The sequence below is a fragment of the Oncorhynchus kisutch genome, linkage group LG7, assembly GCF_002021735.2.
Source record: "Oncorhynchus kisutch isolate 150728-3 linkage group LG7, Okis_V2, whole genome shotgun sequence".
NCBI classification, from domain to species: Eukaryota; Metazoa; Chordata; class Actinopteri; order Salmoniformes; family Salmonidae; genus Oncorhynchus; species Oncorhynchus kisutch.
Genome location: NC_034180.2, coordinates 20263035 through 20287245, shown reverse-complemented (window position 1 = coordinate 20287245; position 24211 = coordinate 20263035). Strand labels below are relative to the sequence as shown.

The following is a 24211-nucleotide window of genomic DNA, read 5'->3' as shown; positions in this document are numbered from 1 at the left end:
ATTTCAATGGTCCTGTAGCTAAAGCAACTTTGGTTGTGTTCAGTATGGCATACCGTAGCAAAACATTTGCAACACAGACCTCTATGAGGTGGTCAATCTCGATGGTCCTGTAGCGAAAGGGCAATTGCACAGTGACAGAATGATGCTGAGACAAACTTTTCACCTTAAAATGCATGTTAAGTTAAACAAACCATACAACTCTATGCACAAGGACCACTTTTAACCAAATCACTTTTTTGTGCCATCATTCTGTTACCAAACTGTGCATCTGCACTGTTCTTCAAGTAAATGTGTTTTTGTAAAAATGTCTGTGGAAATTCATAAAAGGTGTCTTTGTGCATTGAGATGCATGGTCTGTTTAACTTTGCAATCCTTGGATTTTGTTTGGCATACATTTTAAAGTGAAACATCTGAGTCTCAGCATCATTATGTTACCGTGAAATTGACCTAAAGCAACTGGGGTTGTGTTGAGTAGGGCATACCGTAGCAAAAATGTTTGCAACACTGACCTCTATGAGGTGGTCTATCTCGATGTTCCTGTAGCTAAAGCCACTGGGTTTGTCTTTGTCCAGCTGAACAGCAATTAGGATGCCCATGTGACCACACAGTAGAGTACTGGCTACATCCAGGGTCTCGTTCAACCACGCATACCTGGCAAGACCTTCAGGAGGACAAAAATGGGTGGGGATGGGGGAGATGGGATGTGATGGGAATTCTGTCAGATTCAAGTAGGGCTGTGGCGGTCATGACATTTTGTCAGCTGGTTATTGTCATGCAAAAGACTGCCGGTCTCATAATTAACATCTCCAGGCTTCCATGCATATAAGCCGCTGATGGGACATCTGCATTTAAAATAGCTGAATAAATCAATTTAATATACACCATCACAATAAATCCATTATTTATTTTAGTCAGGTCTAAAGAAAGATTATATGAAGAATATGTATTTTTAGAAGAACAGAATATGAGTTGGCTTACTGTATGTTATCTGGCTATGCTCCATGCCTTAGGCTGGACGCTTGTTCATTTAGCAGACTAGATATGCTAATAAGTGCCGTGGCATTATTTTATATTATATGATTTTATAGTGACTAGAATATAATTGAACTTAGCTGAATAAAACGGAACGGATATTTTTCCCATTCCGGAGCGAGTGCACATGGCTATGTTGAGCGTAAAAGTGATCATTTGGAACAGGTCCTATACAATAGATTTAGAGTTATTTGGCAAAGCTTGCAGTCTGTTCCATGCCTCAGTCTGCACACTTTGTTCTCTCATTACGTGATCATATTTTCCCTATTCTAAATGTAATCTTGTCTTTACTATCATGTAAAAGTAGTTTTAATTTAGAATGGGCCATTATCAAATGGGCAGAAACAGGGGCATGGGAAAAAAGACATGTCATCCACTTGCACTCGAATAGTGAATGGAGGCAACTTTTTAGCTGGTTTGGTTATTTGGAGAAAGGAATGAAGGAGAGAGGAAAATATGGAAACGTATAGTGGTGAGATATTCTGTAGCTAAAGGTAATGCCCTATATTACTAGGCATTTCAAAATCAAATACAAATTCATATACAGTGCATTCGAAAAGTTTTCAGACCCCTTAATTTAGAATTCAAGGCACACTTAACCAGCCCGGCTACCACAGCATTATGCAGCGATACGCCATCCCATCTGGTTTGCACTTAGTGGGACTATCATTTGTTTTTCAACAGGACAATGACCCAACACACCTCCAGGATCTGTAAGGGCTCTTTGGCCAAGGAGTGATAGAGTACTGCATCAGATGACCTGGTCTCCAAAATCACTTAACCTCAACACAATTGAGATGGTTTGGGATGAGTTGGAGGAGTGAAGGAAAAGCAGCCAACAAGTGCTCAGCATATGTGGGAACTCTTTCAATACTGTTGGAAAAGCATTCCAGGTGAAGCTGGTTGAAAGAATGCCAAGAGTGTGCAAAGCTGTCATCAAGGCAAAGTGTGGCCACTTTGAAGAACCCAAATATTGATTTGTTTAACACTTATTTGGTTACTACATGATTCCATATGTGTTATTTCATAGTTTTGATGTCTTTGTACAATGTTGAAAATAGTAAAAATATAGAAAAACCCTTGAATGAGGAGGTGAGTCCAAACTTTTGACTGGTACTGTACATAAGTATTCAGACCCGTTGCTATGAGACTCGGAATTTAGCTCAGGTGCATCCTGTTTCCATTGATTATTATTGAGACATTTCTACAACTTGATTGGAGTCCACCTGTGGTAAATTTATTTGATTGGATATGATTTGGAAAGTCACACACCTGTCTATATAAGGTCCCACAGTTGACAGTGCAAGTCAGAGCAAAAACCAAAAACCGACGACCCTAAACAAACTGCCAAGACAACGCAGGAGTGGCTTTGGGAAAAGTCTCTGAATGTCCTTGAGTGGCCCAGCCAGAGCCAAGATTCTTGAACCCGATCGAACATCTCTGGAGAGACCTGAAAATAGCTGTGCAGCGACACTCGCCATCCAATCTGACAGAGCTTGAGAGGATCTGCAGAGAAGAATCGGAGAAACTCCCCAAATACAGGTGTGCCAAGCTTGTAGCGTCATATCCAAGAAGACTCGAGGCTGTAATCGCTGCCAAAGGTGCTTCAACAAAGTACTGAGTAAAGGGTCTGAATACTAATGTAAATGTGATATCATTAAAAAAAATGTTTTTATACATTTGCTAACATTTCTAAAAAACTGCTTTTGCTTTGTAAATATGGGGTATTGTGTGTAGATTGGTGAGGGGAAAAAAACAATTTAAATACATTTTAGAATACGGCTGTAACGTAAAAAAATGTGGAAAAGGTCAAGGGGTCTGAATACTTTCCGAATGCACTTTATACTGAACAGAAATTAAACGCAACATGTAAAGTGTTGGTCCCATGTTTCATGAGCTGAAATAAAAGATCACAGAAATGTTCCATATGTACAAAAAGCTAATTTCTTTACATCCCTGTTAGTGAGCATTTCTCCTTTGCCAAGATAATCCATCCACTTGACAGGTATGGCATATCAAAAAGCTGATTAAACAGCATGATCATTACACAGGTGCACCTTGTGCTGGGGACAATAAAAGGCCACTCTAAAATGTGCAGTTTTGTCACACAACACAATGCCACAGATGTCTCAAGTTTTGAGGGAGCGTGCAATTGGCTTGCTGACTGCAGGAATGTCCACCAGAATTGAATGTTCATTTCTCTACCACAATACGCCTCCAACGTCATTTTAGAGTATTTGGCAGTACGTCCAACCAGCCTCACAACTGCAGACCACGTGTAACCACGCCAGCCCAGGACTTCCAAATTCCCCCCAGGCCCACCCATGTCTGCGTCCCTGCCCAGCCATGTGAAATCTATCAATAAAGGCCTAATGAATTTATTTCAAATGACTGATTTCCTTAAATGAACTGTAACTCAGTAAAATCATTGAAATTGTTGCATGCGGTGTTTATACTTTTGTTCAGTATATAACTGTAGGTTAGCCGCCCTGTACAATCAATGAACCAACAGCATCGCCTAGGCCTATATGTTCTCTCCCAGACTCATGAATAGAACGTTTGCAGCGTAGCATAAGGGAACCAGTCCATCCAGTATGGATAACAAGTCCATACTCAAAGGCGATTACTACAATTTTGGAGTATAGGCAAGACCAATTATGTACCAAAGACATCTTAAATCAGTTTTTAAAAACAAAATATTTTCTGCCATTCGTAATATGCGGTAGGCTCTCTATTGTATAACGTCACAATCATTATTTTAAATGAGTTTTTTTTTCCGGGATCGGGCTCATAGGCCTATCCGTATTTATAAACTCTATGCGTATGGGTGTTTTGAATTAATCATCACCTTAGAAAGCTCTGTCCATTTAGTTGTGTTTGGCTTTGAAACAACATCCACAACGACCACGTTTTCCACTCAGTTTCAACCTGTTGTTGTACTTCTTTCTTCAAAGTGATCAATCACAGTGAGGTGAGTTTTAAAAGCATGACACTGTTTTGATGATAAGTGTTTGCCGTGATTTTCAATTGTATTGGCATTGATGTCAGAGTGGTTAGAGGGACAATAGAGCCCTGAGTACCAGACCATTAGTGACCCGATGATCGTTAGCGAAACAGCAGAGGGAACACCCCCCTATCCACATCGATGGAACAGTAGTGGAGAGGGTAGCAAGTTTTAAGTTCCTTGGCATACACATCACAGACAAACTGAATTGGTCCACTCACACAGACAGCATCGTGAAGAAGGCGCAGCAGCGCCTCTTCAACCTCAGGAGGCTGAAGAAATTCGGCTTGTCACCAAAAGCACTCACAAACTTCTACAGATGCACAATCGAGAGCATCCTGGCGGGGTGTATCACCGCCTGGTATGGCAACTGCACCGCCCTCAACCGTAAGGCTATCCAGAGGGTAGTGAGGTCTGCACAACGCATCACCGGGGGCAAACTACCTGCCCTCCAGGACACCTACACCACCCGATGCTACAAGAAGGCCATAAAGATCATCAAGGACATCAACCACCCGAGCCACTGCCTGTTCACCCCGCTGTCATCCAGAAGGCGAGGTCAGTACAGGTGCATCAAAGCTGGGACCGAGAGACTGAAAAACAGCTTCTATCTCAAGGCCATCAGACTGTTAAACAGCCACCACTAACATTGAGTGGCTGCTGCCAACACACTGTCAATGACACTGACTCAACTCCAGCCACTTTAATAATGGGAATTGATGGGAAATTATGTAAATATATCACTAGCCACTTTAAACAATGCTACCTTATATAATGTTACTTACCCTACATTATTCATCTCATATGCATATGTATATACTGTACTCTATATCATCGACTGCATCCTTATGTAATACATGTATCACTAGCCACTTTAACTATGCCACTTTGTTTACATACTCATCTCATATGTTATACTGTACTCGATATCATCTACTGTATCTTGCCTATGCTGCTTTGTACCATCACTCATTCATATATCCTTATGTACATATTCCTTATCCCCTTACACTGTGTATAAGACAGTAGTTTTTTTGGAATTGTTAGTTAGATTACTTGTTCGTTATTACTGCATTGTCGGAACTAGAAGCACAAGCATTTCGCTACACTCGCATTAACATCTGCTAACCATGTGTATGTGACAAATAAAATTTGATTTGATTTGATTTACTACCAACACGTGTCCTGTGTGCATAAGAGATTACTGTGACTCAGCGGTCACGTGGAATTTAACTGCGGGCATGACTCATGATTGCCGATGTGGCGGTAATAGGGTCTCCACAACAGCCCTGGGCTCAAGCCTACATCCTGCAGCATATTCTTTAGGATTTGGTGGTGGTGTTCCAGGTTGTCTGTTTTGCAGTCACCCTGTTGAGAACAGAACAGGGTTCCCAAACAAACATGGTTCCTTCCTGAGTAGTTACAAACTTCTCCAGGAGATTGGATCATTTGGGAAGCACGACTGCAAGAAAAGATAACCTGGAACGTCACTGTTGTTGTTGTCCCACCTGACTTCATGATGTAGAGGTTGCCATGGTCAGTGAAGAACACTACCACGCCAATGACAGTACAGCTCAGCGCGTCTATGACAATCTGATTGTCTAGAGAGAACACCCACGTGAAGGTAGAGCCTCTATCTGACGATGTCCACACCTAAAAACAACACAATACACAGACAGAGGTTGGGTAAGGGAAATACATTATGGTATCAAATTCATCATACTTAGACAGGACCCTGAGTTTTCCTACATCCGGTATTTTTTATTTTGTCAAGGTATTTGAACTCTGTGTGCGTGAGTATGCATGTGTGCGATGTATGTGTGTGTGTGCTGTCACCTCTGAGCCGTACAGGATAACATGGTTGTCCAACAGGAAGATCCCTCTGGGCTGGAAGTCTAGAATCACCGGGGGGAACTTGGTGTGACGCTGAAAGAGTTCCTCTGCCTTTACACCAAACACTGACACCATCGCACCCTGCTGCTGGAAGAGAGAGACACACAATATAATTTCATGATCATACTATCTGGGGATAGTGGATTTTTACTTGACTCAAATTGAATCAATCAAATTGCACTCACTTTGTATGAATTGTACTATACACTGAGTGTATAAAACATGAAAAACACCATTCCATGACATAGACTGACCAGGTGAATCCAGGTAAGAGCTATGATCCCTTATTTATGTCAATTGTTAAATCAACTTCAATCAGTGTAGATAAAGAGGAGGAGACAGGATAAAGAAGGATTTTTATGCCTTGAGACAATTGAAACATTGGTTCACACCCTGATCGGTTTCACCTGTCTTTGTGCTTGTCTCCACCCCGCTCTAGAGTTCGCCCATCTTCCCCACTGTCTTGTCTGGTCTTACCAGCGTGTTTTCCTGTTTCTCAAGTGTTTGTTTCCTAGTCTTCCCGGTTCTGACCATTCTGCCTGCCCTGACCTGAGCCTGCCTGCCGTCCTGTACCTGCCTGACTCTGACCTTATTACGAACCTCTGCCTGCCCTGACCCTGCCTGCCGTCCTGTACCTGCCTGACTCTGACCTTATTACGAACCTCTGCCTGCCCTGACCCTGCCTGCCGTCCTGTACCTGCCTGACTCTGACCTGTTTACGAACCTCTGATTGCCCTGACCCCGAGCCTGCCTGCCGTCCTGTACCTGCCTGACTCTGACCTGTTTACGAACCTCTGCCTGCCCTGACCATGAGCCTGCCTGCCGTCCTGTACCTGCATGACTCTGACCTGTTTACGAACCTCTGCCTGTTCTCGACCTGCCCTTTGTTATGAAATGATTGAGAACTGTATCCTGTGTTTGCATCTGGGTCATATCCTGAGCCGTGATACATGGATTGTGTATGTGTGCCATTCAGAGGGTGAATGGGCAAGACAAAATATTTACAATGCCTTTGAACGGGGTACAGTAGTATGTGCCAGGTGCACAGGTTTGTGTCAAGTTTCCCGTGTGTTCACCTAAAGGACATCCAGTCATCTTGGCACAACTGTGGGAAGCATTTGAGTCAACATTGGCCAGCTTCCCTGTGGAATGATTTTGACACTTTGTGGGGTCCATGCCCTGACGAATTGAGGCTGTTCTGAGGGCGAAAGGTGGGGGTGAAACTCAATATTAGGAAAGGTGTTCTTAATGTTTTGTACACTCACTCAATGTATATAAAAAATATACACCGTTGCAGTCAAAACCTTTGGACACTCATTCCAGGGGTTTTCTTTATTTTTTACTATTTTCTACATTGTAGAATAATAGTGAAGACATCAAAACTATGAAATAACACATATGGAATCATTTAGTAACCAAAAAAGTGTTAAACAAATTAAAATATATTTTAGATTCTTCAAAGTAGCTACCCTATGCCTTGATGACAGCTTGCATTCTCGGCATTCTGTCACTACAATGTAGAAAATAGTAAAAATAAAGAAAAACCCTTGAATGAGTAGGTGTGTCCAAACTTTTGACTGGTACTGTACATGAATCTATTTTACCATTTAGAAATGAAAGCATTTCCTGTATCTAGTCCCTCCATTTGAAGAGGTCATACGTATTTGGACAAATTCACTTATAGTGTATTAAAAGTTTAGTATTTGGTTCCACATTCCTAGCACACAATGACCACATCAAGATTGTGATTCTACAAACTTGTTGGATGCATTTGCAGTTTGTTTTCATTATGTTGTACCCAATAGAAATGAATGATAAATAATGTTTGTGTCATTTTACTCTCTCCTACCTAATGCTGCGTTCGTAACGAAGTGGGAAGTGGGAATTTACCACATGCAACTGGGAGAAATCCCCTCTAACTGGTAATTACTAGTGGGAAACGTGTCTATCATCCCTCAGCTCTGACCTCTCCCTCATGCTGGCCTCTGACGTCATCTCTGCTGGCCTCTGACGTCATCTACTAAGGAAATTACCTTGGCAGTTAAATGTAACAACAAAACAATAGAAAAAGCAATCTATTAATATGGTTTTTGAACTCTATAATTTGTTTACCAGCATGATAGCTATTTGTGGTTCATGTTGCTTGTTGGCCATTAGCCAATTGGCATTTCCCAACCATTTCATAGCGCGTGAATGCATTCAACTGGTATTTACGACTTCACAACTTGTAAATTCCCACCTTCCAAATGGTTATGAACACAGCTTTGTATTTAATATATTGGGTAGAAAACGTAACATTATACTAGATAATCCACACATGTACCGTAAAAGGTACCGCTCAGTAACATATGAGTTCCTATATGTACCTCTGAAGTTAACTGATGTGTACCTTTGACCTTTTTGTATACCAGGGAAGGGATATACCACAACCAGACTCTTATTTTTGAGAGTGTGAGGATATACAGTATGTTTAACCATCTGGTGTTATTGCTGAGACATTAATGCACTCCAGATCAAAAGGTTGCAAGTTCAAATCCCAAGAGCATTTACGCACTTAGGGCTAGATTCTATCAGATCCGTGCTAGTGGACAACCACATAGTGTTTTGTGGTGGGCGATGTCGGAGCTGGAACAGCTGGCAAATCCACAAGCGTCTCCTGGCTTTATACCAGAAGCAGAAATTGCCATTGGCTGCACAGAGCTGCATTAAGATAAATCCCATGCAGCTTTGTTTACAAGTTGAAACACTGGAATGTGATATAAATATGAATGAAAATATGATTTTCTTTTAATGATTTTCAATTTTAGTGTCATCGTTTCTATATAGCCTACACTTTTTTTTATTCTGAACTCTTATTCTGAGCCGCTCACCAATTTGACAGCTCTAATGTAGTAACATCTCTGACACCGTCAAAACACCAGCTTTGTGGCTGTCGGCTATCGTTTGCTTATGCTGTTCATGCTTGTAGTGAAGAGGGCATGACAACACCTCTTTCCCCTCAGGAGGCTGAAAAGATTAAGCATGGGCCCTCAGAACCTTCTACAGCTGTACCATTCAGAGCATCCTGCCTGGCTGCATCACCACTTGGTATGGAAACTGTTTAGCATCTGATCGCAAGGAACTACAGAGGGTAGTGCGTACGGCCCAGTACATCACTGGGGCCAAGCTCCCTGCCATCCAGGACCTATATACCAGGCGGTGTCAGAGGAAGGCCCTAAAATGTCAGACACCAGCCAGCCAACTCATAGACTGCATGGCAAGCAGTACCGATGCACCAAGTCTAGAACCAACAGGACCCTGAACAGCTTCTACCCAAAAGCCATAAAACTACTAAATAGTTAGTTAAATAGTTAACCAAATAGCTACCCGGGTTATCTGAATTGACCCTTTTTGTTTAACTTTTAAAGGATTTATCTATTTCCTTTCTCTCTGCATTGTTGGGAAGGGCCCTTAAGGAAGCACTTCACTGCTATAGTCCACCCCTGTTGTTTACAAAAAAATGTGACTAACACAATTTGATTTGGATTTGATTGAATCTAGGCCTTAAGGTCAAGTGTCCCTGAGCACTTTTACTTTTTAGTTTTAATCGCACAATTATCGACTTGATTCTGGGCAACTTTTAGCAAAGGGCAGAAATGTTTTCATATTTTTTATTTTTAAGTTTAGCTCACATAATATAATTGAAAGTACGCATTAAGGTGTCTGAAATAGAATAAACGTGTCAAAAACAAATGTAGACATTCTTAAATGCATTTCTATAGCTTCCAAAATATATGTTTTTACAATGGAGGAGGAGTACCAAGATGGCTGCGCGGTGGCTTCGAAACATAGCCCCCTGTCAGTCATCCAGGGTTTATACACATCATTGGTTGTTCTCCACCAATCTCTATTCGCCAGATTGAGCCATGAGTTCTAATCAGTGGAGGCTGGTGGGAGGAGCAAGGAGGACGGGCTGATTGTAATGGATGGAATGGAATTAATGGAACATTATCAAACACATCAAACATATGGAAACCACATGTTTGACTTCATTCCATATATTCAATTTCAGCCATTACAATGAACCCGTCCTCCTATAGCTCCTCCCATCAGCCTCCACTGGTTCTAATTATTGATGCTAGGGGTTCCGTGGCTAAAGCAAATAAATAACTGGGCAGAGGGCATCCCTGTCATGTCCCTCTTGATAACCTAAATGGATCAGAGATTTGTCCATTTGTTCGTATAGCTCACATGTGAAAACATGTGTTTTTGAAACACTGTTTTTGAAACACTTGAAACACTGATCACGTGTTTTCAAATGCGCATGTCCATATGTTATCGCTGTTCAGCTAAAATATGACCCCACCTGGGATTTGAAATCACAACCTCTGGATTTGAGGTACACTGATCTTTCTAGTGTGCCACACATTAATGAACTATAATACAACTCTGCACTTAGCAAAAGAGTGCCATCTGCACTTCTATTTTAGTTATCAGTTATTCAGAATATTCTCTCATCGTTGATTTCATATAATTATTTCAGCCGTTTGAGAGTTTTCTGTATAGTTTTTCTAATGATGGTGGTGCATATTATTCTGTTTTATGTTACTCCTGAATCACTATGATAAATATAATTGTTTATCTTGAGTGTATTTACTTTAAAGTCCAAAGTGTAGGAATACAGATTAAATCAGTTACTGATACAGATATGGTGGCGTATGTCAAAGGTTATGTGATCACATGGGAAAATCCACATGGAAAACCTCATGTGGGGAAACTTCAATATTTATTCTGCCGATTCTGTTGAAAAGCATTTCTTAAACAGAAGCAAACGGAATGAAACGGGGATACACATACCTGAATTTGTCCAATATAAACTCTTGTTTGCAACTGTTGGACTAATGATTACACCCTAGATCTGCTAGATGTAGGCAGGAGTGTGCAAGCCGGTATTGAATGTGTCACTGTCTGTCATTACTCAACTTTTTCTCTCGATCTGTGCACCTCTGTCGTAAACCTTCATTCATAGGCCAGGTTGTAGCAACCTCATGATGGGTATAGAGAAAATGTGAGTATCGTGTAGGAAACTAAACCTATCTGGGTGAATGGAATATGAATAACAGTCATCCAATATGCTGTATTAGAAATAAGACCATGTTCATAAATCATTTTAAACGGGCCCGGCCGCCACTGAATTAGAACCACAGTAATACAGTGGTAGCTATTTAAAACGGTGCTACTTTTTAGCCAATTAAGCTAAAAGATCAACTTTAAAACATTCAGGCTATCCTAACTTCCAATTCTCTATAAATTAAAACTATATACATTTGCATGAAATAACTCACCGCGGTAACTCTTGAAACATTCAAGCTAGAGACACCAAACCAACTTTATCATGTTCAAGCTATCCTAACTTCAAATTCTTAAAAACTTTGATCAACTATAATTATATAACTTAACAATAATTATATAAATGTGCATACATTTGCATAAAATAACCAACCCACAGTAAGTCCTGAACCATTCAAGATAGACACCAAACCAACTTTCACATGTTCGGCTATCCTAACTTCAAATTCTATAACACATTATAGTGTATTTTCTGTAAGCCAGCGACAAATAATAATAATAATAATCTCAATTTAATCCATTTTAAATTCAGGCTGTAACACAACAAAATCTGGAAAAAGTAGGGGTGTGACTACTTTCTGAAGGCACTGTAATGTTTATTTATCTGAGAATTTAGAATTGTCAAGAGGTGCAAAACAAGGTTTCCGTCTATCACTGAATGGATTTCTTAAGGCCATTGAATTGTTAGCAATAAAAATCTGATCCAATTATAAAATTAAGGGGATAGAAATGAATGGGTTAGATACAAATGTATGCCGATGATTCAAATTCAGACTTCTAGGCTCGGCCTTCTAGGCAGAGTTGCAAAGAAAAGCCATATCTCAGACTGGCCAATAAAAAGAAAAGATTAAGATGGGCAAAAGAACACAGACACTAGAGGAACTCTGCCTAGAAGGCCAGCATCCCGGAGTCATCTCTTCACTGTTGACGTTGAGACTGGTGTTTTGTGGGTACTATTTAATGAAGCTGCCAGTTGAGGACTTGTGAGGCGTCTGTTTCTCAAACTAGACACTCTAATGTACTTGTCCTCTAGCTCAGTTGTGCACCGGGGCTTCCCACTCCTCTTTCTATTCTGGTTAGAGAAGGGAGTAGCACACAGTGTTGTATGACATCTTCAGCCTCTTGGCAATTTCTCAGAACAAGAATAGACTGCCGAGTTTCAGAAGAAAGTTCTTTGTTTCTGGCCATTTTGAGCCTGTAATCGAACCCACAAATGCTGATGCTCCAGATACTCAACTAGTCTAAAGGCCAGTTGTATTGCTTCTTTAATCAGCACAACAGTTTTCAGCTGTGCTAACATAATTGCAAAAGGGTTTTCTAATAATCAATTAGCCTTTAAAATGAAAAACTTGGATTAGCTAACACAACGTGCCATTGGAACACAGGAGTGATGGTTGCTGATAATGGGCCTATGTAGATACTCCATTAAAAGTCTGCCGTTTCCAGCTACAATAGTAATTTACAATATTAACTATGTCTACACTGTATTTTATGTTATTTTAATGGACAAAAAAGGACATTTCTAAGTGACCCCAAACTTTTGAACGGTAGTGTATTTGGATTTGTTTAAACACTTTTTTGGTTACTACATGATTCCATATGTGTTATTTCATAGTTTTGATGTTTTCACTTATTATTCTACAATGTAGAAAATAGTAAAAATATAGAAAAAACCCTGGAATGAGTAGGTGTTTCCAAACGTTTGACTGGTACTGTGTATAAAGACAATATAGAAAAGGTACCTCAGTGTGTGAGAGCAGTAGGCCAGTGTGTTGGTGACGGTCATGGAGGAAGGACAGGTAACGGTGTTTGGGGTTCTTCGCGATGTCAACAGCAGAGGCCTGGCACAGGAACCACCTCGTGAAGGGGTACTTACTGTACACACACCTAGAATGCTGCCATTGAGAAGCTCCGGTTGAAACACAAGGATAGACATTTGTATAATATCCATTATAAACAAACCCCCTCAATCACACCTACCAGGTTTTCACCTTCTCCTTCATTGGAAATCAAACTGAGTGTGTCATCTAAACAAGAGAGAAAACAGTTTGAAACGGGCTTCCACAATGACAAAAAAACATGTTATGAATCCGTATGGTTCATTTATTGGAGGTCATGACAAAGCCATACCACTGAAATAGATGCGATCTGTCACACATTGAGAGGAAAACCACAAGGTGGTGGCAGAGTAGTCCATCTATGAAGGAGAAATACAATGACTTGTTAACTGTTTTCTTGGGAGGCACTCTGCCCCTACTATATCTGAGAATAGCTTGAACAACTGACATGTTTACAGACCTGAGCCAGTGCAGGGAGGAACAGCAAGGTGAACTGTAATATTCAGAGGCAAAGATCAGTACCACAACACAAACTGTTCAGATAAACTATTTATTGACTAGTAAGGACCATAAAGAATGTTCATGCCAATCAAATGGCTCTGTGCACAAAGTCAAATAAAATGTTACTTGTCACATGCGCCAAATACAACAGAGCCAGTGAAATGCTTACTTACAAGCCCTTAACCAACAATGCAGTTTAAAGAAAAATACCTACAAAAAAAAGAAATAAAAGTAACAAATAATTAAAGAGGAGCAGTAAAATAACAATAGCGAGGCTATATACAGGGGGTACCGGTACAGAGTCAATGTGCGGTGACACCGGTTAGTCGAGGTAATTAAGGTAATATATACATGTGGGTAGAGTTATTAAAGTGATTTATGCATAAATAATAAGAGAGAGTAGCAGCAGCGTAAAGGGGGGGGGGGGTGCAAGTAGTCTTGGTAGCCATTTGATTAGATGCTCAGTAGTCTTATGGCTTGGGGGAAGAAGCTGTTTAGAAGCCTCATGGACCTAGACTTGGCGCTCCGGTACCACTTGCCGTGCAATAGCAGAGAGAACAGTCTAGGACTAGGGTTGCTGGAGTCTGACCATTTTTAGGGCCTTCCTCTGACACCGCCTGGTATAGAGGTCTTGTCCATTTGCTCTCATGCATGTTTCAGTGTTACATGTCTCGAAGCAAGCATAGAAGTAATTTAGCTTGTCTGGTAGGCTCATGTCACTGGGCAGCTCTCATCTGTGCTTCCCTTTGTAGTCTGTAATAGTTTGCATTCCCTGCCACAGCCAATGAGCGTCGTAGCTGGTGTAGTATGTTTCGATCGTAGTCCTGTATTGACGCTTGCCTGTTTGATGGTTCGGTGGGGGCATAGTGGGATTTCTTATAGGCTTCCGCTCCTTGAAAGTGGCAGCTCTACCCTTTACCCATTTGCGGATATTGCCTGTAATCCATGGTTTCTGGTTGGGGTATGTACGACAGTCACGGTGGGGACGACGTCGCCTATGCACTTATTGATGAAGCCAGTGACTGATGTGGTGTACTTCTCATTGCCATTGGAAGAATCCCAGAACATATTCCAGTCTGTGCTAGCAAAACAGTCCTGTAGCTTAGCATCTGCTTCATCTGACCACTTCTTTATTGATCTAGTCACTGGTGATTCCTGCTTTAATATTTGCTTGTAAGCAGGAATCAGGAGGATAGAATTATGGTCAGATTTGCCAAATGGAGGGCGAGGGAGAGCTTTGTATGCGTCTCTGTGTGTGGAGTAAAGGTGGTCTCGAGTTTTTTCCCTCTGGTTGCACATTAAACATGCTGGTAGAAATGAGGTAAAACTGATTTAAGTTTCCCTGCATTAAAGTCCCCGGCCACTAAGATCTCCGCCTGTGGATGAGCGTTTTCCTGTTTGCTTATAGCTGTATACAGCTCAATGAGTGCGGTCTTTTTGGCAGCATCGGTCTGTAGTGGTATGTAGACAGCTATGAAAAATACAGATGAAAGCTCTCTAAGTAGATAGTATGGTCTACAGCTTATCAACAGGTACTCTACCTCAGGCGAGCAAAACCTCGAGACTTCCTTAGATATCGAGCACCAGCTGTTGTTTAAAAATATACATTGACCGCCACCCCTTGTCTTACCAGAGACGGCTATTCTATCCTGCCGGTACAGTGTATAGCCCACCAGCTGTATGTTACTCATGTCGTCGTTCAGCCACGACTCAGTGAAACATAAGATATTACAGTTTTTAATGTCCCGTTGGTAGGATATAATTCGTCCAATTTATTATCCAGCGATTGTATAGCAAAGGCAGATTAGCCACTCTTCTGCGGATCCTCACAATGCACCCCGATCTCTTTCCGGGAAACCTCTTCCGTCTTTTTCTCCTGCAAATGACGGGGATGAGGTTTCTGTTCGGGTGTCTGGAGTAAATCCCTCTTGTCCGACTCATTAAAGAGAAATTCTTCGTCCAGTTCAAGGTGAGTAATCGCTGTTCTGATTTCCTGAAGCTCTTTTCGGTCATAAGAGACGGTAGCAGCAACACTATGTACAAAATATGTTCCACAAAATGCAAAAAAGCAAACAAAATAGCACGGTAGGTTAATTAAGAACTCATAAAACAGCAGCCACCCCCTAGTGCCATCTTTAATGGTGTAAATGAGTGTGTGTGTGTGTGTCTAGTACATTGAGAGTGCCTGTGACAGGGGAAAGGAGATCCTGGCTGATGAAGAGCCCCCGGTTGGTCAGCAGGAACAGGTGACAGTTGGTCAGCTTCAGGTCCACGATGGAGATCCCCGCACAGCCAGACACACACACTGTGGAGATAGCAGGTCAGTTACACACACACACATGCACGCGCACACACACACAGACAGTGGGGGATCAGTAAGTCAGAAAAAGTTAGTTCCCTGCACAGCCAGACACACACACTGTGGAACATCAAGAGGCTGGGCAGCAGCCAGACACACACACTGTAGAGGACAATGATAACATCCATTAAGGCCCTTTTCAAGTGATCTCTCAGCTCGGCTCACCTTGGGTGTGTGAAAATGGTATTAAGAGTCATTAATAACCAAATAATACAGGACCGGCTAAAGACAATGCACTGAAAACTACTGTACAACACACTCACTCACTGTATCGTTGTGTATCAAACAGCAGAATAAGGGATGTTGAAATACAATTCTAAGTAATACAGTATATATCAAAGCTGCAACGTGATAGATAAGATGCTCTACCTTCATTGATCAAGCTACATAGTGATCTTGTGGCGTTGAACCATCGTCCCTGAGCGGTGAAGGCAGATCTGGTGACACTGAGAATCACCCCTACAGTTACAATGGGAGAGGACAGAAGTCTCAGTAATGATCACTGACAAAGTCCTATGAATGAGTACAAGCAGGGGTAGAATTGAATTGGAATGTTTGAGAACTGAGATCCCCATGTGAAACTAATTTTAACAAGTGCAAATTGCTTTCAAGCTAAATGACCTGTGATGTTACAGTGATTTTTCTTCTAATTCTACCCCTGCGCAAAAGCATCCATTTTTGGATCAGTGGCCAGGCAGGCAGGCATCGAGGCATTCAGTTAATGTTCGATTGACCATTACAACGGGCAAAATTAGTGACGTAAGTGACTTTGAGCGTGGTATGATCGTCGGTGCCAGGCGAGCCGGTATCTCAGAAACGGCCACCCTCCTGGGCTTTTCACGCACGACAGTGTCTAGGCTTTACCAAGAATTGGTAAACATCAAGTCAGCGGCAGTACTGTGGGCGAAAACAGCTAGTTGATGAGAGAGGTCGAACGAGAATGGCAAGAATCGTGCAAGCTAACAGGCGGGCCACAAACAGACAAATAACGGCTCAGTACAGATGTGGTGTGTAGAACGGCATCTCGGAACACACAACCCGTCAATCCTTGTCATGGATGGAAAAACATTGCCTGGAACATTGACAGCGACTTCAGTTTACTTGAGTGGCCTTCGCAGTCCCCAAACCTCAACTGAATAGAGCATCTTTGGGATGAGATGGAATGGGCTGTTAGCAGCATGAATGTACCGCTGTCCAATCTGCAGCAACTCTGTGATGCCATCGCGTCAGCCTGGACCAACATCGCTGTAAAACTTTTCTGCCGCCTTGTAGAATGCCTGAAGAATCCAGGCTGTTCTGAAGGCAAAGGTGGATCCGAACCGGTACTAGACTAGGGTGTACCTAATAAACTGGCTGGTGAGTGTATACACAGGGCACATCAATGGCCTGTTTGTCTGCAGTTAGTTCTCTAAAGTTAAAGTATGTTCTGTTTGTCATAACATGTTTGTGTGTGTGTGTGTGTATATACAGTATGTCTTCCTCACCTGTGTGTCCTCCTGGAGCGAAGACAGGTGCCAACACGGCCACATCACCGGCACAGGGACTCTGGCTGACCTGTAGTTGCAGGACCCGGTGGAGATGTGGTTCAATGATACGAGACGACAACTCTTCCCCTATCGTCCACTGCAGGATGGGCTCTAAGGGAGAGATGCCATGGCCAATGCAATTCTGACAAACTTATTGAAATTCACACTCATACTGCTAAGATACAACCTTAAAAGGGTAATCATTAGTTGAAACAATAACAATGTGAACACCCCCCATCTGTTTTGTTAAAAAGCTGAGGGATGGGCCTGGAGAAATGTAACCACTCTCAAATTCATAGAGAGCTATGTATACAAGGACTGCCCATCGAAGATATCAACATTGTTGTTTTAAGCATGTTTTAAGGCTATACAGTGTTTTTATTTTTTACAATGTTTACACATTTGAGTAAAACAAGCTTATAATTTGGGTTCTGATGGGCTTTGACAGTTGAACTAAGCACGGGGCATTTATAAGTTATATTCTTCAAGAATCAATGGGTATACAGTGGGGCAAAAAAGTATTTAGTCAGCCACCAATTGTGCAAGTTCTCCCACTTAAAAAGATGAGAGAGGCTTGTAATTTTCATCATAGGTACACTTCAACTATTAAAAATCTCATTTTGTCTGTCATAGTTGAAGTGTACCTATGATGAAAATTACAGGCCTCTCTTTTTTGCCCCACTGTATATCATTCATTTGTAAGTCTAAAAATGGATGTATCAACTGCAGATTGTCCCTTTTCATTTTTTTTACATTTACCTCCCAATTGGTACAGTCTTGTCCCATCGCTGCAACTCCCCTATGAACTCGGGAGAAGCGATGGTCAAGAGCCATGTGTCCTCCGAAACACGACCCTGCCAAGCCACACTGCTTCTTGACAAACTGCTCGCTTTACCCGGAAGCTAGCCACACCAATGTGTTGGAGGAAACACCGTCAAGGAGGCGACCGCAGTCAGCTTGCAGGCACCGGGCTCGCCACAAGGAGTCGCTATAGCGCGATAGGACAAGGAAATCCCAGCCGGCCAAACCCTCCCCTAAACCGCACAACGCTGGGCCAATTGTGTGCCACCTCATGCGTCTCCAGGTCACGGCCAGCTGTGACACAGCCTGGGATCAAACCTGGGTCTGTAGTGATGCCTCAGACTGCTGCGCCACTCGGGAGGCCCCAGAATGCCCCTTTAATGTAAGTCTAACTGACTTACTAACTGTAAGTCGCTCTGGATAAAAGCATCTGCTGAATTTAATTTAATATAACAATGTAAAATGTTAATAGGGGATAGATAGATAATATAGGAAATACTATCAATGCCTTTAACCATATTATCATTGTGGAAAACCCCATCTCTTCTCAGCTATCCGGCGTTATGATCATAAAGAAAAGATTGCCACCCAGAGGTAAACCGGCACCGCAATTAATCAGAGTACACTATTTTCTTTAGTCATTGGCAAAAATATCCTAATTCAAAACACCCAGTGCTTTGTCACAGAATCACAATAGGCCCTTCCGTCCCCTAGTCCAACCTCTGGCCACGTCCAGTAGTGTTCCCCTCAGTGTGTCCAGGATGGATCCCTTGCTGCTGAACATAGAGAAGCCATGGAACATACTGAATTCCACATACCACTCATCCACAGGTGCCGCCACTAGGGGAATGGGGGGGGGGGGGGGGGGTGAGACAGAGAAAGAGGTGCAGAGAGGGAGAAGACAGGTTTAAATAGGCCAATCAAGCCTGTGAAGGGCTGCTGCAAGTAGATATTGTAGTAGTACGTCAATATTTCAAGTAGCCTTGGTCTTCAAGTAATAGCTGGGTAGCCTGGGTACCAGTCTTTTTAGCAAACATTCCACTCCTTGGCACTCCTGTCATTTTCCAAAGAGACTTTTCATATTTGAAGATTGAAGAAAGGCCATTCTATCATTAATGAGCTTGAGATCACCTATCAGAATCCAAGATGGCGTAGCAGTCGGATGTGTATTTGTCTCCCGTGTAAATAGTCCTAGTTTTTTTCGTATACATTTCGTATATATTTTAATCTCACTTTCCATCTACAAATTGAATATACTTTCCTGCAACCCGCCTCACCCAATGTGGTACGGATATGCTATTTTTTATACTTTAGAACCGGAACCCCCATCTGAAGCTAGCCAGATAACTAGCTACTAGCTAGCTAGCCATTGCTGCGGTCTTCACCGTTACCTCGGACACCAGCCAGCTTCAGCGCGTGCCAATACCTGCCAGTCTGCAAGCTCAATATCAACCCAGAGCATATCGGACTGCCTTTTCTCTACCACATCACCGGATTCCTGACGCAAGCTCTGGACCATTACGCCGGATCATGGCAGCTAGCTAGCTGCAACCGAGGGCTACTGCTGGCTAACGCCTCTGTCCCGAAGCAAGCACCAGTTAGCCTCTCCCGGCTAGCCGAAGAGGTCTACCAGCGAATTATTGGGCTTCAATACCTCTTTTGCCAATTGGCCTGGACCCTTTATTGCCGACACGGAGCCCCGCCGATCCATTATGACTGGTCTGCCGACGTAATCGTCCGTGGTGGTTTCAACAGGCTTTTCCGTTGCGATGTTGTCGAAGACCCATCTGCTAGCCCCGGCCCGCTAGCTTTCTGAATCGCTGTGTCTCCAGCTCGCCTAGCGTAGCAGCGACTACCGAACGGCTCCCTGACTCACCTATTGCTGCTCATTGGACCCTATGATCCCTCGGCTACCCATGCCTCTCCCTAATATCAATATTTATTTATTTAACCAGGCAAGTCAGTTAAGAACAAATTCTTATTTTTCAATGACGGCCTAGGAACAGTGGGTTAACTGCCTGTTCAGGGGCATATGCCTTGTCTACTGCTGTTTCGGTTAGTTATTATTGTTTTATTTCACTGTAGAGCCCCCAGTCCCACCCAACATGCCTTAGATAGCTCTTTTGTCCCACCCCCACACACGCGGAGACCTCACCTAGCTTAACTGGTGCCTCCAGAGACACAACCTCTCTCATCGTCACTCAATGCCTAGGTTTACCGCCACTGTACTCACATCCGACCATACCCTTGTCTGTACATTATGCCCTGAATCTATTCTACCACGCCCAGAAATCGGCTCCTTTTATTCTCTGTTCCCAGCGCACTAGACGACCAGTTCTTAAAGCCTTTAGCCGTACCCTTATCCTCCTCTGTTCTTCTGGTGATGTAAAGGTTAACCCAGGCCCTGTAGCCCCCAGCACCACACCTATTGACCCGGCGCTCTCATTTGTTGACTTCTGTAACCGTAAAAGCCTTGGTTTAATGCATGTTAACATTAGAAGCCTCCTCTCAAAGTTGGTTTTCTTCACTGCTTTAGCACACTCCGCCAACCCTGATGTCCAAGCTGTGTCTGAATCCTGGCTTAGGAAGGCCACCAAAAATTCTGAAATTTCCATCCCCAACTACAACATTTTCTGACAAGATAGAACTGCCAAAGGGGGCGGTGTTGCAATCTACTGCAGAGCGAGCATGCAGAGTTTTGTCATACTATCCAGGTCTGTGCCCAAACAATTTGAGCTTCTACTTTTAAAAATCCACCTTTCCAGAAATAAGTCTCTCACCGTTGCCACTTGTTATAGATCACCTTCAGCCCCCAGCTGTGCCCTGGACACCATATGTGAATTGATTGCCCCCCATCTATCTTCAGAGTGCGTACTGTTAGGTGACATAAACTGGGATATGCTTAACATCCCTACAATCTAAACTAGATGCCCTCAATCTCACACAAATTATCAAGGAACCTACCAGGTACAACCCTAAATCCGTAACTATGGGCACCCTCATAGATATCATCCAGACCAACTTGACCTCTAAATACACCTCTGCTGTCTTCAACTAGGATCTCAGCGATCACTGCCTCATTGCCTGTGTCCGTAATGGGTCCGCGGTCAAACGACCATCCCTCATCACTGTCAAACTCTCTCTAAAACAGATAATGACCTCATCGCGTCAGTAGAGAATGCCTGGTTGCTATTTAAAGTGCTTTCCTCACCATCTTAAATAAGCATGCCCCGTTCAAAAAAATTTGAACTAAGAACAGATATAGCCCTTGGTTCGCCCCAGACTTGACTGCCCTTGACCAGCACAAAAGCATCCTGTGGCGTACTGCATTAGCATTGAATAGCCCCCGCGATATGCAAGGGAAGTCAGGGAAGTCAGAAACCAATATACACATATACACAACCAATATAAGATTAGCTTTTTCAAACAGAAATTTGCATCCTGTAGCACTAATTACACATTTTTTTGGGACACTGTAAAGTCCATGGAGCATAAGAGCACCTGCTCCCAGCTGACCACTGCACTGAGGCTAGGAAACACTGTCACCACCGATAAATCTACGATCATCGATAATTTCGACAAGCATTTTTCTACGGCTGGCCATGCTTTCCACCTGGCTACCCCTACCACGGCCGACAGCTATGCACCACCCGCAGCAACTTGCTCAACCCCCCCCCCACTTCTCTTTCCCTCAAATCCAGACAGCTGATGTTCTGAAAGAGCTGCAAAATCTGGAACCCTACAAATCAGCTGGGCTAAAATTATCCGCCAAAAGTTTTGCAACCCCTATTCCTAGCCTGTTCAATCTCTTTCTTATCGTCTGAGATCCCCAAAGATTGGAAAGCAACTGCGGTCATCCCCCTCTTCAAAGGGGGAGATACTCTAGACACAAACTGTTATAGACCTATATCCATCCTGCCCTCCCTTTCTAAAGTCTTCGAAAGCCAAGTTAACAAACAGATCCCCGACATTTCGAATCCCACCGTACCTTCTCCGCTATGCAATCTGGATTCCAAGCTGGTCATGGGTGCACCTCAGCCACGCTCAAGGTCCTAGACGATATCATAACCGCCATCGATAAAAGACAGTACTGTGCAGCCGTCTTCATCGACCTGGCCAAGGCTATCGACTGTCAATCACCGCATTCTTATCGGCAGACTCAACAGCCTTGGTTTCTCAAATGACTGCCTCGCCTGGTTCACTAACTACTTCTCAGATAGAGTTCAGTGTGTCAAATCGGAGGGCCTGTTGTCCGGACCTCTGGCAGTCTCTATGGGGTGCCACAGGGTTCAATTCTAGGGACAATTCTCTTATCTGTATATATCAATGATGTCACTCTTGCTGCTGGTGATTCTCTGATCCACCTCTACGCAAAAGACACCATTCTGTATACATCTGGCCCTTCTTTGGACACTGTTAACAAACCTCCAAACGAGCATTAATGCCATACAAAACTCCTTCCGTGGCCTCCAACTGCTTTTAAATGCTAGTAAAACTAAATGCATGCTCTTCAACCGATTGCTGCCCACTAGCATCACTACTCTGGACGGTTCTGACCTAGAATATGTGGACAACTACAAATAGCTAGGTGTCTGGCTACACTGTAAACTCTCCTTCCAGACTCACATTAAGCATCTCCAATCCAAAGTTAAATCTAGAATCGGCTTCCTATTTCGCAACAAAGCCTCCTTCACTCATGCTGCCAAACATACCCTTGTAAAACTGACTATATCGACTTCGGCGATGTCATTTACAAAATAGTCTCCAACACTCTACTCAGCAAATTGTATGTAGTCTATCACAGTGCCAATCATTTTGTTACCAAAGCCCCATATAGTACCCACCACTGCGACCTGTATGCTCTTGTTGGCTGGCCCTCACCACATATTCGTCGCCAAACCCACTGGCTCCAGGTCTTTGCCAGGTAAAGCACTGCCTTATCTCAGCTCACTGGTCACCATAGAAACAACCAACCGTAGCACACGCTCCAGCAGGTTTATTTCACTGGTCATCACCAAAGCCAACACCTGCTTTGGCCACCTTTCCTTCTAGTTTTCTGCTGCCAATGACTGGAACAAACTGCAAAAATCACTGGAGCTGGAGACTTATATCTCCCTCTCTAACTTTAAGCATCAGCTGTCAGAGCAGCTTACCGATCACTGTACCTGTACACAGCCCATCTGTAAATAGCAAACCCAACTACCTCATCCCCATATTGTTATTTTTTTGTTGCTCTTTTGCACCCCAGTATCTCTACTTGCACGTCTATCACTCCAGTGTTAATGATAAATTGTAATTATTTCGACTCTACGGCCTATTTATTGCCTTCCCTCCCTAATCTTACTACATTTGCACACAATGTACATAGATTTTTATATTGTGTTACAGACTGAATGTTTGTTTAACTTCTGTGTAACTCTGTGTTGTTGTTTTTGTCGCACTGATTTGCTTTATCTTGGCCAGGTCGCAGTTGTAAATGAGAACTTTGTTCTCAACTGGCCTGCCTGTTAAATAAAGGTGATCTTTTTTTTTAAAGATCCGAGGATTTGATCCTGATTCGGTAACAGTCATAGCTATCCTCCAATCAAAGGTTATGCAAATATTGGAACTCGTTTTTTTAAAGCACATTTTGGAACTTTCACTTTTGGTGTCTGGTTGCTAAGCAACAGTTTGTTGTTGTCCAGATTTAAACCAGTCTGTAAAAAGTTGCTAGCTCACTTCTAAATTCTAAAACTAAATACATACTGCAATTACAATCACAAAATGTCTTAGCTTTCCGCTAGAAAAGTATAAAAGCTAAATGTTTATTTTTTGTACCTTGTTGTAATTGTAATTCTATTTGAGGCTCCACATGTTGTCATGGAAAATATTATATATACAATAAGTTATTTCCGACAACCAATGAGCAACTCCGCTGGAAATCCAGCTGCATATTGACCGTTGAGATTCTCTTAGGCAAATGACAGGAGTGGAATGTTAGCTAAAGACTGGTTCCCAGACTAATAGATCGGCTCATTAATGAGAAATAATGACACCTGTGTTGATAGTTATGTTGTATCTGGGGACGTTCACTCTCCAGGTGGATGCATTCTAACAAGCAGAGGGAAAGCACACATAACACATAAGAGAAACAGATAGAAGTAGAAAG

The 24211-nt window shown here is 42.6% G+C and overlaps 1 protein-coding gene across 3 annotated transcripts in view; it reads right to left on the bottom strand.

Annotated features, from left to right (window-relative positions):
* LOC109894297 (cation channel sperm-associated protein subunit beta) overlaps positions 1 to 24211 on the bottom strand; it is a 42538-nt gene that overhangs the window by 11314 nt on the left and 7013 nt on the right. For 2 of the 3 annotated variants that reach the window (XM_020487692.2, XM_020487694.2), the window contains 12 exons: positions 24099 to 24153; positions 18784 to 18903; positions 17221 to 17373; positions 16106 to 16195; positions 15552 to 15682; positions 13337 to 13369; positions 13169 to 13235; positions 13019 to 13065; positions 12781 to 12933; positions 5873 to 6016; positions 5545 to 5689; positions 510 to 661 (listed from right to left, as the gene is read on the bottom strand). In XM_020487692.2, coding sequence (XP_020343281.1) covers positions 510 to 661; positions 5545 to 5689; positions 5873 to 6016; positions 12781 to 12933; positions 13019 to 13065; positions 13169 to 13235; positions 13337 to 13369; positions 15552 to 15682; positions 16106 to 16195; positions 17221 to 17373; positions 18784 to 18903; positions 24099 to 24153 — 1290 coding nt within the window. The remainder of the gene's footprint in view (positions 1 to 509; positions 662 to 5544; positions 5690 to 5872; positions 6017 to 12780; positions 12934 to 13018; positions 13066 to 13168; positions 13236 to 13336; positions 13370 to 15551; positions 15683 to 16105; positions 16196 to 17220; positions 17374 to 18783; positions 18904 to 24098; positions 24154 to 24211) is intronic. The other variant, XM_020487693.2, reaches the window with a different exon arrangement.